At 45.3% G+C, this 15,982-nt stretch overlaps 1 protein-coding gene across 1 annotated transcript; it reads left to right on the top strand.

The window, feature by feature from the left end:
- The first annotated feature begins 11,727 nt into the window (after positions 1-11,727).
- On the top strand, positions 11,728-15,667 carry LOC139548141 (ATP-sensitive inward rectifier potassium channel 1-like). The gene is made up of 2 exons (XM_071357573.1): positions 11,728-11,888; positions 14,047-15,667. The coding sequence occupies exon 2, from the start codon at positions 14,064-14,066 to the stop codon at positions 15,162-15,164; it is 1,101 nt and encodes a 366-aa protein (XP_071213674.1). The 5' UTR covers positions 11,728-11,888; positions 14,047-14,063; the 3' UTR covers positions 15,165-15,667.
- The last annotated feature ends 315 nt before the right edge of the window (positions 15,668-15,982 follow it).

The following is a 15,982-nucleotide window of genomic DNA, read 5'->3' as shown; positions in this document are numbered from 1 at the left end:
GGGAGGACGTGCCATGGGAGGACAGGAGCTAGGTAATGCAACCTGTTCTCGCAAGGCAGGGGAGGAATGGGAAGCACGCACACACGCGCACGGGCGCACACACACGCGCACGGGCGCACACACACACACACACACACACACACACACACACACACACACACACACACACACACACACACACACACACACACACACACACACACACACACACACACACACACACACACACACACACACACACACACACACACACACACACTCTCTCTATGTGACTCTGAGAGTCTATACCTGCACTTGTAAGATGCCAGCATGGTAACCTGCAGCCACAGTGTCAGGTTTTGGCCAGGACTGTTCTGGTTTTTTGTCACTAGATGTCCCCATTGCACCTTTTTTGTACCTTTTGTTTTTCCCTTGCTCTAATTATTGTTTGCACCTGTATGTCGTTCCCTTGTTAGTATTTAATCCCTGTGTGTTCCTCAGTTCCTTGCTCAGTGTTTGTATGTTAGCACCCAGCCCCAGCCCCAGCCCAAGCCTTGTTGTGAACATATATTTTTCTCTTGTTGGATTTTCCAGAGGTTCTCTGGTTTTGTTCTTTTGTATTTTGGATTAGTCTTTTGAGGTTTGTTTTTCCCTTGCTGTTTTTACCACTTTGTGGATTTTCTTTGTATTTTGGAAGATATCTATTTTTTATTAAACCACCATCTCTAGTACTGCTGTGTCTGCCTCATCTTCTGGGTTCTGCCGATTTAGTGACTGTTTCTCGCACCGGGTCCTGACAGAAACACTGAGCCATTAAAATGAACCCAGAGGCAGCCAGTACCCAGGACTTTTTCCCCATGCTGTCCCACCACGAGGGGACTGTCCAACGTCACGAAGCTGCTCTGGTTCAGCAAGAAGCCTTAATGGCTGGACATTCTCAACTTCTGTCGGAGATGATGACTTCCATAAAGCAGATTTCTGATCAACTTTCTCCTGCAACCGCTTCTGCTCCAGTTCATCAGATTCAAGTGCCCGTGGCAGTTAACCCCCTGGCTGAACCTCGTCTGCCGCCTCCCCAACGGTTCTCAGGTGATCCGAGTGGTTGTAAGGGGTTTTTCACCCAATGTTCTCTCTCCTTCGAGCTGCAACCCTCGTCATTTCCCACCGACCGGTCCAAGATAGCATATATCATCACCCTGCTGTCGGAAAAAGCCCTAGCCTGGGCTACTGCTGTGTGGGATGCCCAAAGTCCCTGCTGTGCCAGCTACTCTACCTTTGCTGAAGAATTCAAGCGAGTGTTTCAAGGTCCTACCAGCGGTCCTGACTCAGCCAAACAGCTCCTGACTCTCCGCCAAGGTCGGCGCAGCGTGACGGACTATGCCATCCAGTTCCGCACGGTGGCAGCAGCGAGTGGCTGGAATGACGAGGCGCTCACAGTGTGCTTTTTGAAGGGTCTTTCCGACACCATCCAAGATGAACTGGTCACTCGGGAACCACCGGACAACCTCGAGTCCCTGATCAAGTTGGCTTCACGCATAGACCAGCGTCTGAGAGAGAGAGAGCTCAACCGTAGATCTCTCACCCTAGCTCCTATCGGTCCCAGCTCCGAGTCTCCACCTTTATCCCCGCTGACTCCACCGGAACCCATGCAGGTTGGACGCATCTCCCAGGCTGAGAGAGACCGCGGATGAGGGAGCGATGCTGTCTATATTGCGGCAAACCGGGCCATTTCCTCTCCACGTGTCCCGGGCTCCAGGGAAAACGCACTCTCCCGTGCAGGCCTGGGAGGACGGTAACGGGAAACATAACCTCCTCTCATCCATCCAACTCCCGCCTGCTCATTCCAGTTACCCTTTCCTGGGACAACCACGAGCTTCCCCTTCAAGCCTTGGTAGACTCTGGAGCCGCAGGTAACTTCATGGATGGTGTCTGGGCGAAGGAGAATGGCGTTCCCTCTGAACCTCTAAGTGACCCCATAAGGGTTACTACGTTGGATGGAAGCCCTTTGGGATCTGGACTTGTCACTCGTGTCACTACCCCCTTGCGTCTTTCAGTTTCCCAACACCAGGAAGTGCTGAACTTTCATCTGACCTCGTGTTCCGAGTTCCCTCTCGTCCTTGGATACCCCTGGCTTCACAGCCATAACCCTCACATCGACTGGTCTGTGGGCACTATCAAGCAGTGGGGTCCTACGTGCCAAGCCACTTGTATCTTCCCAAGTTCCCCGAGTTCCCCTCCCGAGTCTCTAGAATCCATCGACCTGTCCCGAGTTCCCGAGTGTTACCATGACCTCAAACCGGTATTTAGCAAACAGAGGGCCACCAAACTACCACCCCATAGACCTTACGATTGCCCCATCGACCTGTTTCCGGGCACCTGCCCCCCCAGGGGTCGGATCTTTTCCCTATTTCCTCCCGAACGAGCTGCTATGGATACCTACATCAAGGACGCTCTGGCAGCAGGCCTCATGCGTCCATCCACCTCGCCGGCGGGAGCAGGGTTTTTCTTTGTGGCCAAAAAAGACGGGGGATTACGTCCTTGCATCGACTACCGGGGACTTAATGCCATAACCGTCCGTAACCGCTACCCGCTACCCCTTATGGCCACAGCCTTTGAGCTGCTCCAGGAAGCAGTGGTCTTCACTAAGCTTGACCTGCGGAACGCATACCATCTTGTGCGGATCAAACCCGGTGACGAGTGGAAGACCGCTTTCAACACGCCTACTGGTCACTACGAATACTTGGTGATGCCCTTCGGCCTGACCAACGCCCCGGCTGTGTTCCAAGCGCTCATAAACGATGTGCTTAGGGATATGCTTAACATTTTCGTGTTTGTTTACTTGGATGACATCCTCATCTTTTCGATCTCCCTTCAAGAACAGACTAAGCATGTCAGACAAGTGCTCAAACGCCTCCTAGACAGCCATTTGTACGTTAAGCCGGAAAAGTGTGAATTCCATTCCTCTCGAGTACAGTTCCTGGGATTTGTAGTGGAACCCGGTCGAGTCCAGATGGACCCCAAGAAGGTAGGGGCGGTAGCAGATTGGCCCACCCCCAAGTCCGTTAAGGAAGTTCAGCGTTTCCTGGGCTTCACTAACTTCTACCGCAAGTTCATCAAGAACTTCAGCTCGGTGGCAGCCCCTCTCTCAGCTTTAACCAAGAACCAAGGGTGGCAACACAAGGTTTCTGTGGGGAAGAGAAGCTGAGATGGCCTTCCAAGGACTCAAGCAGCGCATCCTCTCTGCTCCCATCCTGACACTACCGACGGCGGATGAACCTTTTGTGGTGGAGGTAGACGCATCAGAGGTTGGTGTTGGAGCTGTCCTGTCTCAGAGGGGTGAAGACAAGAGGCTTCATCCTTGCGCCTTCTTCTCTCACCGGCTTACCCCGGCCGAGAGGAATTACGATGTGGGGGATCGTGAACTCCTAGCGGTTAAGATGGCATTGAAGGAATGGAGACACTGGCTCGAGGGGGCTTCTCAACCGTTTCAAGTGCTTACGGACCACAAAAATCTGGAGTATATCCAGCAGGCGAAGCGGTTGAACTCCAGACAAGCTCGATGGTCTCTTTTCTTCAGCCGATTCCAGTTTATTCTCACCTATAGACCCGGGTCGAAGAATCTCAAACCGGACGCCTTGTCACGAGTCTACTCTCCTGCCATTCGAGAAGATACTGACATGACTGTTCTTCCTGCCGCTAAGATCGTGGCTCCGATCTCGTGGCAAGTGGAGGATACCGTGAAACAAGCTCAAGCCATCGAACCGGGCCCTGGAGGAGGTCCTGCTAATCGGTTGTTTGTTCCCAAGGCAGCAAGGTCCCAAGTCCTTCTGTGGGGGCACTCCTCTCGCCTCACCTGTCACCCGGGCGTAGGTCGCACCTTGGAGTTCATCCAGCGTAAGTTCTGGTGGCCCACCATAAAAGAAGACGTTGCCACTTTCGTCAAGGCCTGTTCCGTGTGCTGCCAGGGCAAATCTTCTCACCTCCGCCCTCAAGGACTCCTTCACCCTTTATCTATTCCCCACCGACCCTGGTCCCATATCTCGCTGGACTTTATTACTGGCCTTCCTCCGTCCCATGGTAATACTACGATCCTAGTCATCATCGACAGGTTTTCTAAGGCGGCCAGGTTTGTTCCCTTGACCAAATTACCTTCTGCCAAGGAAACAGCTGAGTTGGTGATTAACCATGTGTTTAGAGTCTTTGGCATCCCGCAAGATATGGTTTCCGACAGAGGTCCCCAGTTCGCCTCAAGGTTTTGGAAGGTCTTCTGCCAACTCATAGGGGCCACGGCCAGTTTATCTTCAGGGTACCATCCGGAGTCCAACGGCCAAACTGAGAGGATGAATCAGGAGCTGGAAACCACCCTCAGATGTATGGTTTCCAACAACCCATCCACATGGTCATCCTTCATTGTTTGGGCTGAGTACGCGCACAACACCTTGTGCTCCTCCTCCACTGGTATATCCCCGCACGAGTGTCAGTTTGGCTATGCTCCTCTATTGTTCCCGGACCAGGAGGCAGAAGTCAGAGTGCCTTCAGCCTCGAGGTTCATCAGACGCTGTCGGCTTACGTGGAAGAAGGCCCGTCTTAATCTTCTGCGTTCCTCACAGCAGTACCAACGACAAGCCAACAGACGTCGCCGTCCCGGTCCTACCCTGTACCCCGGCCAGAGAGTATGGCTCTCAACAAAAAACTTACCGCTACGGGTGGAGTCTCGCAAGCTGTCCCAGAGATTCATCGGACCCTTTAAGATTGCCAGGAGAGTCAATCCCGTTACTTTTCGCCTGCACTTACCCAGATCCCTTAAAATCAATCCCACATTTCACATTTATTTATTAAAACCTGTTGTTTTTTCTCCCCTTATTCCGGCAGGCAGACCTCCCCCTCCGCCCCGTGTCATCGGAGGCCAGTCGGCTTATACCGTCCACCGGATACTGGACTCCCGCCGGGTGCAGCGGTCCTGGCAGTATCTGGTGGACTGGGAAGGCTACGGTCCCGAGGAGCGCTCCTGGGTTCCTGCCAAGGACATACTGGACCCTGACCTCATTCGTCAGTTCAGGGCCCTCCACCCTGAGAAGGCTGGTAGGAACGTCAGGAGCCGTTCCTAGGAGGGGGATTCTGTCAGGTTTTGGCCAGGACTGTTCTGTTTTTTTGTCACTAGATGTCCCCATTGCACCTTTTTTGTACCTTTTGTTTTTCCCTTGCTCTAATTATTGTTTGCACCTGTATGTCGTTCCCTTGTTAGTATTTAATCCCTGTGTGTTCCTCAGTTCCTTGCTCAGTGTTTGTATGTTAGCACCCAGCCCCAGCCCAAGCCTTGTTGTGAACATATATTTTTCTCTTGTTGGATTTTCCAGAGGTTCTCTGGTTTTGTTCTTTTGTATTTTGTATTAGTCTTTTGAGGTTTGTTTTTCCCTTGCTGTTTTTACCACTTTGTGGATTTTCTTTGTATTTTGGAAGATATCTATTTTTTATTAAACCACCATCTCTAGTACTGCTGTGTCTGCCTCATCTTCTGGGTTCTGCCGATTTAGTGACTGTTTCTCGCACCGGGTCCTGACACACAGTGTGTCTGTGTCCTGAGGAAAGCCTGCAAGCCACAACAAGGTATAACTGGAACAGTACCATATATATGTACAGCCTCACTCTCCTTATCCACACAAAGACATCACAACTGTATGCCCCTGTGCAAGAATCATAATGACAAAAGCTTGCTTTTCTGAATGTTTTCATTTCTCATCTGTCAGCGAAAGGTGCGCGCCAATGCATTCAGACAATGAGGCAGCTACATGCCAAACAAATAATTTTAAAAGTGAAGGACTATTTCTATGATCAAAAGCAGCCAATAATGTCTGAGTGCAAGCCAAATTTCCATGTAAGACAATGCTTTTTATTTGAGCGTGTAGCAGCCTATCGTTTCTGCCAGAGAATCTGCAGAGCAGACTGATGTTTGAAGAATATGAATGTACCTCAATATGATGACTCAGCAGAAAGCATCCCTGTTGAAAAACGTAACTATTCAGAGCAAACCACCTACACTCATTGCTGAAACCAAACATTTGAAACAACAGTTTTTTTAATAATAAATTAAAATGGAAAAAATACTAAATTCTCCTCTAACTTCAATTAACTAACTGCAAGTCTTTGCTGAGCACTTGATGCCACATTCTGCAGTTTGTTTTGGTTGTAGGCTACTTCAAATGGATTCTGCTCTCCTGAATGTTGTCTTAGTATTTGCTAAAACCTGCTTTTCTGACAAACTTCTAAACAATCCATAAAAAACTGCAGGAAATATCATTGATTGAGTGATGTTGCAGTTTAGAAAGACATTAGTGTTTTTAACCTTATATTAACATCATACTGGCTCATACATGCTAAAGCGTTATACCTGGTTGTCACTAGTTACCGCAAAGTCATAAACCCTGCCTATTTCTTTAATATCTCTTCTTAACATTTTATTTTAAACCTACACCTAACCTTAACCCTAACTTTAACTACATTGCAAACTTTATGCCTTACCCTAACCTGAAATGAAGACCAAAAAGCAAAAAACTATATCATGACTTTTTACTATATAGCCCATTTTCACTTTGTGGCTGTGGTAACTACTGGGAATCATTATACACATGTAATCATTTCAGTCAGCCATGATCCCTTCTTGTGTGTCGACATACCTATATAAAGGGTAATATTTATTGGAACCCTCTGAAAGATAACAATGCCACCTTTTTCTGGAAACAATACGAGGTGAAAGACGACACAAACAGCAATTCACACATCTCCTCAATGCCCAATGAATGAACATAATACCTGTCTTACCCCAGAGAGCTATCTGTTTTGATCGAGGACATGGTCCTGGGTACAGTCCATCTCCTTCCTTTGTTAGTCTTTCATAGTCTAACCTATTTATGTTGCTAGGTCTAAGTCAATACAGTACTTAGATTGAATTGTACTACACCGGCTGCGTCGCTCGTCGGATGTGGCAGGGCTTGCAAACTATTACAGACTACGAAGGGAAGCACAGCTGAGAGCTGCCCGGTGACACGATCCTACCAGACAAGCTAAATAACTGCTATGCTTGCTTTGAGGCAAGCAACACTGAAACATGCATGAGAGCATCAGCTGTTCCGGATGACTGTGTGATCACACTCTCCGCAGCCTATGAGAGTAAGACCTTTAAACAGGTCAACATTCACAAGGCCGCAAGGCCAGGTGGATAACCAGGATGTGTACGCCGAGCATGCGCTGACCAACTGGCTAGTGTCTTCACTGACATTTTCAACCTCTCCCTGTCTGAGTCTGTAATACCAACATGTTTCAAGCAGACCACCATAGTCCCTGTGCCCAAGAACACTAAGGTAACCTGCCTAAATGACTAAAGACCCGTAGCAATCACGTCTGTAGCCATGAAGTGCTTTGAAAGGCTGGTCATTGCTCACATCAACACCATTGTCCCAGAAACCCATACCACCCCAACATAACCACAGATGATGCAATCTCCATTGCACTCCACACTGCCCTTTCACACCTGGACGAAAGGAACACCTATGTGAGAATGCTATTCATTGACTACAGCTCAGCGTTCAACACCAAAGTGCCCTCAAAGCTCATCACTAAGCTAAGGACCCTGGTACTAAACACCTCCCTCTGCAACTGGATCCTGTACTAGGAGCACCCAGGTAGTGAGGGTATGTAACAACACATCTGCTACGCTGATCCTCAACATGGGGGCCCCTTAGGGGTGCATGCTCAGTCCCATCCTGTACTCCCTGTTCACTCACGACTGCACGGCCAGGCATGACTCAAACAACATCATTAAGTTTGCCGATGACACAACAGTGGTAGGCCTGATCACCGACAGCGATGAGACAGCCTATAGGGAGGAGGTCAGACACCAGATCGTGTGGAGCAAGGACAACAACCTCTCCCTCAACGTGATCAATACAAAGGAGATGATTGTGGACTACAGGAAAAGGAGGACCGAGCACGCCCCATTCTCATCGATGGGGCTGTAGTGGAGCAGGTTGAGGGCTTCAAGTTCCTTGGCATCCACATCACCAACAAACTAACATGGTCCAAGCACACCAAGACAGTTGTGAAGAGGGCACAACAAAACCTATTGTTATTCCTCAGGAGACTGAAAATATTTCACATGGGTCCTCAGATCCTCAAAAAGTTATACAGCTGCACCATCGAGAGTATCCTTACGGATTGCATCACTGCCTGGTATGGCAACTGCTCGGCCTCCGACCGCAAGGCACTACAGAGGGTAGTGCGTATGGCCCAGTACATCACCGGGGCCAAGCTTCCTGCCATCCAGGACCTCTATACCAGGCGCCTCCAGCTGTTTGCTTAGAAATTCTAGGGACAATTAGGAGGCCTGCGTCTTGTGACCATAGTGTACGTGTAGGTATGTACGACAGGAACAAATCGGTAAGATAGGTAGGAGCAAGCCCATGTAATGCTTTGTAGGTTAGCAGTAAAACCTTGAAATCAGCCCTTGCCTTAACAGGAAGCCAGTGTAGGGAGGCTAGCACTGGAGTAATATGATCAAATTTATTGGTTCTAGTCAGGATTCTAGCAGCCGTATTTAGCACTAACTGAAGTTTATTTAGTGCTTTATCCGGGTAGCCGGAAAGTAGAGCATTGCAGTAGTCTAACCTAGACGTAACAAAAGCATGGATACATTTTTCTGCATGATTTTTTAACAGAAAGTTTCTGATTTTTGTAATGTTACGTAGATGGAAAAAAGCTGTCCTTGAAACAGTCTTGATATGTTCGTCAAAAGAGAGATCAGGGTCCAGAGTAACGCTGAGATCCTTCACAGTTTTATTTGACACGACTGTACAACCATCAAGATTAATTGTCAGATTCAACAGAAGATATCTTTGTTTCTTAGGACCTAGAACAAGCATCTCTGTTTTGTCCGAGTTTAAAAGTAGAAAGTTTGCAGCCATCCACTTCCTTATGTCTGAAACACAGGTTTCTAGCGAGGGCAATTTTGGGGCTTCACCATGTTTCATTGAAATGTACAGCTGTGTGTCATCCGCATAGCAGTGAAAGTAAACATTATGTTTTCGAATGACATCCTCAAGAGGTAAAATATATAGTGAAAACAATAGTGGTCCTAAAACGGAACCTTGAGGAACACCAAAATTTACAGTTGATTTGTCAGAGGACAAACCATTCACAGAGACAAACTGATATCTTTCCGACAGATAAGTTCTAAACCAGGCCAGAACTTGTCCGTGTAGACCAATTTGGTTTTCCAATCTCTCCAAAAGAATGTGGTGATCGATGGTATCAAAAGCAGCACTAAGGTCTAGGAGCACGAGGACAGATGCAGAACCTCGGTCTGACGCCATTAAAAGGTAATTTACCACCTTCACAAGTGCAGTCTCAGTGCTATGATGGGGTCTAAAACCAGACTGAAGCATTTCGTATACATTGTTTGTCTTCAGGAAGGCAGTGAGTTGCTGTGCAACAGCTTTTTCAAACATTTTTGAGAGGGATGGAAGATTCGATATAGGCCGATAGTTTTTTATATTTTCTGGGTTAAGGTTTGGCTTTTTCAAGAGAGGCTTTATTACTGCCACTTTTAGTGAGTTTGGTACACATCCGGTTGATAGAGAGCCGTTTATTATGTTCAACATAGGAGGGCCAAGCACAGGAAGCAGCTCTTTCAGTAGTTTAGTTGGAATAGGGTCCAGTATGCAGCTTGAAGGTTTAGAGGCCATGATAATTTTCATCATTGTGTCAAGAGATATAGTCCTTAAACACTTGAGTGTCTCTCTTGATCCTAGAGTTGTGCAGACTCAGGACAGCTGAGCTTTGGAGAAATATGCAGATTTAAAGAGGAGTCCATAATTTGCTTTCTAATGATCATGATCTTTTCCTCAAAGAAGTTCATGAATTTATTACTGCTGAAGTGAAAGCCATCCTCTCTTGGGGAATGCTGCTTTTTAGTTATCTTTGCGACAGTATCAAAAATAAATTTTGGATTGTTCTTATTTTCCTCAATTAAGTTGGAAAAATAGGATGATCGAGCAGCATTGAGGGCTCTTCGATACTGCACGGTACTGTCTTTCCAAGCTAGTCGGAAGACTTCCAGTTTGGTGTGGCGCCATTTCCGTTCCAATTTTCTGGAAACTTGCTTCAGAGCTCGGGTATTTTCTGTATACCTGGGAGCTAGTTTCTTATGACAAATGTTTTTAGTTTTTAGGGGTGCAACTGCATCTAGGGTATTGCGCAAGGTTAAACTGAGTTCCTCAGTTTGGTGGTTAACTGATTTTTGTCCTCTGACATCCTTGGGTAGGCAGAGGGAGTCTGGAAGGACATCAAGGAATCTTGGGTTATCTGAGAATTTATAGCACAACTTTTGATGCTCCTTGGTTGGGGTCTGAGCAGATTATTTGTTGCGATTGCAAACGTAATAAAATGGTGGTCCCATAGTCCAGGATTATGAGAAAAACATTAAGATCGACAACATTTGTTCCATGGGACAAAACTAGGTCCAGAGTATGACTGTGACAGTGAGTAGGTCCAGAGACATGTTGAACAAAACCCACTGAGTCGATGATGGCTCCGAAAGTCTTTTGGAGTGGGTCTGTGGACTTTTCAATGTGAATATTAAAATCACAATCAAAATTTGAATATTATCTGCTATGACTACAAGGTCCGATAGGAATTCAGGGAACTCAGTGAGGAACGCTGTATATGGCCCAGGAGGCTTGTAAACAGTAGCTATAAAAAGGGATTGACTAGGCTGCATAGACCTCATGACTAGAAGCTCAAAAGACGAAAACTTTTTGAATTTTTTTGTCAATTGAAATTTGCTATCGTAAATGCGGGATGCCCCGTGCATGCCTCACCTCCTGGTTACACTAGTGACCATATATATGGTCACTAGTGTAACCAGGAGGTGAGGCCTCATTTAACACAGTAAATTAATCAGGCTTAAGCCATGTTTCAGTCAGGCCAATCACATCAAGATTATGATCAGTGATTAGTTCATTGACTATAACTGCCTTTGGAGTGAGGGATCTAACATTAAGTTGCCCTATTTTGAGATGTGAGGTATCACGATCTCTTTCAATAATGGCAGGAATGGAGGAGGTCTTTATTCTAGTGAGATTGCTAAGGCGAACACCGCCATGTTAAGTTTTGCCCAACCTAGGTCAAGGCACAGACACGGTCTCAATGGGGATAGCTGAGCTGACTACACTGACTGTGATAGTGGCAGACTCCACTAAGCTGGCAGGCTGGCTAACAGCCTGCTGCCTGACCTGCACCCTATTTCATTGTGGAGCTAGAGGAGTTAGAGCCCTGTCTATGTTGGTAGATAAGATGAGAGCACCGCTACAGCTAGGATGGTCTACACCTGTTGTATTCGGTGCATGTTACAAATACCATTTTATTTTATTTGAAATGCAGCAACACTATTTGACTTAACAGCAAATACAAGCGCGTGTCTGTGATTGTGCATGTGTGTGTACTGTAAACAGTGGCACACAGCTTCCTCTTGATCTAGACATTGAGAGCCCTGCCCAAGACACGGGTGGTGTAGCACGGGGCAGTCAGGCTGGACCTGGGTACTGGCGCTGTGTGGGGTAAACACATGCCCACGCAACAGTCCTGCTGGAGGGCTGTACTGGTAGCCTACTTTATGTTTGTGTGTGTGTAAACATCACCTGATGTGATTCCAATCCCAAGCTTTATAAAAACACACACATCTGTAGCACTGAGAGAGCTGTCAGAACACTAACTACAGTTCAAAGGGCACACCCTCAGAGACTGGCTGAGAGAGAGAGACGGAGACAGAGGGGATCCCGTGTGCAACACAACTTTGTATTTCCACAGTTTCCACACTGACAGGATCTCATCTTCTGTAGTTGGACCATTATCATCCAGTGAGTACTTGGTATTCTCCTGTTATAACAACAGTGTAATGATGACATCTATCATGTTTAAATGCACCCACTTTGAGCCTAGGGTGAGCTTGTCGTGTTACAGCTACTCTCTCCTACAGATATGTGTTGCATATATTTTTAATTGGCATTCCGCTAATGTTCTTCTTGCTTCCAAGAAGCACTATTTCCCAAAACACTATCAGTGAAAAGTGACATGTCTGCCAGTAAACATATTGTATGTAATTTTATTTTATTTAACCTTTATTTAACTAGGCAAGTCAGTTAAGAACAAATTCTTAATGGGATTGATCTGACTCTACTCCTAACTTTCTATGCAGGTGCATGTATTGGCTAGTTTGTGGTCTTGTAAATTGTTGAGGATCTTAACATTAAAAGGAAATGGTCTTGGGAGAAATATTTGTTTTATTGTTATTGTTATTTGAGATATTTACAGTAACCACAGTCGCTCTCTCAAAAGGGGAACATAATCTGCAAACTTTCTGACCTCTCACTGTAGAAGCAAATTATACATCATCTGCTTACATTTATCAGTGTAAATATTGAGTGAAGTATTTCATTGGCTCAAATAATAAAATGTGAATAAATGTAGTCATAACATTGCACTTAATCACAAACTGATGATTACAAGGGTGGAAATGGTCCCTATTACCTTGTCATTGGTTGCAGAACAGTGTGTAATATGCCGAAATAAATGATTATATGATTTTCCAGAGGAAATCATTCATTGTTGAAGAGTTATTACTGAAATGACAACTGAACCATACAATACTAATAAAAGTATCACTATTTCAAAAGTATATCATTGTAATGCGTCAGCCAAGGATCGTATCAAAGTAAACCTGAAATGATCTCAGAATTTGTTTCATAGTGTTACAGTAACAATGCAGAATAAATAATGATTAGGTGTGAAAGGGTTGTGAGGTCCAGAGAGAAAAGCTTCACAACAAAACATAGTGCGTGATTATTGGATTTTTGTTTGTGAAAGACTGAACGTTTCCAAGCTTTGAGCGTAGAAACAAACGCACCAGCTTATGGCACTGTTAATTTTGTGCACAACACTTCCTAACAGGCACACCACCATCCAACTCAGTGTTTGGCCTAACAAGCGCACCACCACCACCCTGACCCTGTAAATAGCCCAGTGATCCTAACTGTCCTAAGACAGGGATTTTTTACTAGGATGAAATGTCAGGAATTGTGAAAAACTGAGTATAAATGTATTTGGCTAAGGTGTATGGAAACTTCTGACTTGAACTGTATATAGTTGTAGTAGGCTAGATGATGATGTTTTAGGAAGGGTATGGTTATCTGACTGATTTGGGCCAGTGGAGTGAAATATTTCAACAGTAACCTTTTCTGTAATGACTTGGGGTTAACTATGGCATGTGCCCAGGATTACAGGATTGCAGGATTTACGTGTAGATTCACATGTGCAAGTGATGCATAGCAACTGCTAGTAACTAGAGCAACACTTTAAGTAAGTAATAAGACTGATGGTTGGGGCAGGTGAAATCATTTAATTGATCATAGACTGACAGGGGCATTTGTGCTGCTAAGTTGTTTCACATATTTATATTTTGATGATAATTAAGTTCAGTGGGACTTTTACCTTGTGTTTTACCTAATTGGTTCAGTAACGATGTGTGAAATTAAGAATTAAAGGAGGTAAAACATGAACTATTTCCCAAGTCTGGATCCAAGAGTGAATGTTTCACAACTCCATTATCTCTTATGTCCTCTTATAGACCAATGCTTGGTTTGTCATTATTGCTTTTAGAAAATTGTGATGGGCAGCAATTTCATTTGAAGAACAATGATATTGAAGGAAAATGACATTATTTATCATTGAATTCTAGTTTATAATTTGTTCCATTCAATTCAAAACATCCAAGAGCCTTGAAAAAATATGAACATTTAGTCTGAAGTTTTAAGACACCTTGAATTTAATGACTGGCGTACAGGGAGGTATAGGTTACAGGGATGAAGGTTTATCTTTGAAGATTAAACATATTAATGAAAAACTCCAGTATTCTGTATTAATAGTATCCAGTCTGTATATATCTAACAGTTCTTGGATGACAAGGATATTGATTTATTTGTCTGGGTTTGTTAAATAACAAATTGTCCTCTCTAACAGACGACAGGACCTAGAAAATGGTGTTTGACATCCGGAAGCGCATCCAGGACCACCTGGTGGAGCGAAGAATCCGCAGAAGCCGGCTGGTGACCAAAGATGGCCACTGCAACATTGAATTCGGCAACGTGAAGTACGGCAACCAATTTGCCTTCCTCGTGGACTTCTGGACGACCTTCGTGGAGTTCCGCTGGCGCTTTGTCCTCTTCTTCTTCATCGCCTCATTCACCCTGAGCTGGTTCATCTTCAGCCTGCTGTGGTTCTGGATCGCCCGGAACAACGGGGACCTGACGTGGCAGAACCCCCCAAGCAACCACACCCCCTGTATGTGGAACGTCTACGGTCTCACTACGGCCTTCCTCTTCTCCCTGGAGACCCAGACCACCATCGGGTATGGTGTACGCGCTGTCACCCCCCAATGTCCTGGTGCTGTAGCCCTCATCATTATCCAGACTCTCATAGGGGCCCTCATACACTGCTTCATGTGTGGAATCATCGTGTCCAAGATATCCCTCCCTAAGAAAAGGGCCAAGACCATCTCATTCAGTGAGGTGGCTGTCATCTGTCCTAAGAAGGACTTCCTTTGCCTTATGATAAGAGTGGCCAACTTACGCAAGACCATGATGATCGGGAGCCAGATCTACGGCAAACTGTTGAGGACAACAGTCAAACCCGACGGGGAGACAATCATCATGGACCAGGTGAACATTGAGTTCATGATGGACGCTGGGAAGGACAACCTCTTCTTTGTGTGCCCTCTCACACTCTACCATGTGATTGACAAGGCTAGCCCTTTCTTTGAGATGGCAGTGGACACTCTCCGTAAGCAGGAGTTTGAGCTGGTGGTGTTTCTGGAGGGCACAGCCGAGACCACCAGCTCAGCCTGCCAGGTCAGGACTTCCTTCATTCCTCAGGAGATCATGTGGGGTTACAACTTCCTACCCATCATCTCCCGCAGCAAAGAGGGCAAGTACAGAGTGGATTTCTCCAACTTCTCCAAGGTAGTGTCCGTTGCCACTGCACACTGTGCCTACTGCTTCCATAACATAATGGGACACCACCTCCCCTCCATCAATGCCATTGACAATGTTGGATTTGAAGTTATTGATATCCTAGAATAATTTAATATTACCAAGATGTGAACTTTTGGATGGCAATATGTGAAGATTTTTTTTGTCTTGTAATATTTATATATACAGTAGGGTTTGAAATGATTGACACCCTTTATAAAGATGACCAATAATGACTATAAAATAATTAATTCAAATACTGAGCTATAATTTTTGCAATTATATTATTTTATACTAAGAAAATTGCTCAGAGATAGAGATTTTGTTTAACAAGTAATATATTGGGGTCAAAAGTATTGACATCCCTAAGATTCTTATATATAAAGTAGTCAAAAGTTTAGTATTTGTTTCCATATTCCTAGCAAGCAATGACTACATCAAGCTTGTCACCCTACAAACTTGTTGGATGTATTTGCAGTTTGTCTTGGTTGTGTTTCAGATTATTTTGAGCCCAACAGAAATTAATGCTAAATAATGTACTGTGTCATTCTGGAGTGAGTTTTATTGTAAATAAGAATATAATATGTTTATAAACACTTCTACATTATTGTGAATGGTTACCATGATTAGATATAATCCTGAATATATCGTGAATAATGATGAGTGAGAAAGTTACCCAGGGTCAAAGATCCCTAGACATGCTAACCTCTCACCATTACCATCTTGACCCTCTGACCCTCTACTTCGTTCAAGAGACTTAAAAAGCTGCAATATTATATGCCTTGCAGAGACGTGGCTGTATGACTATGTACGTAGGACTCTGCTGTTTCTCCTTTCAGCGGCATAGACGAATGAAGGCAGCCTCTGGCAAGTCCAAAGGGGGAGGGGTGTCTCTCTTCAAAAACAACAACTGGTCCTCTGCTTCCAGT

Source organism: Salvelinus alpinus, chromosome 21 (genome assembly GCF_045679555.1).
Source record: "Salvelinus alpinus chromosome 21, SLU_Salpinus.1, whole genome shotgun sequence".
In the NCBI taxonomy this organism is placed as follows: Eukaryota; Metazoa; Chordata; class Actinopteri; order Salmoniformes; family Salmonidae; genus Salvelinus; species Salvelinus alpinus.
This window is presented reverse-complemented; position numbering and strand designations above follow the sequence as displayed.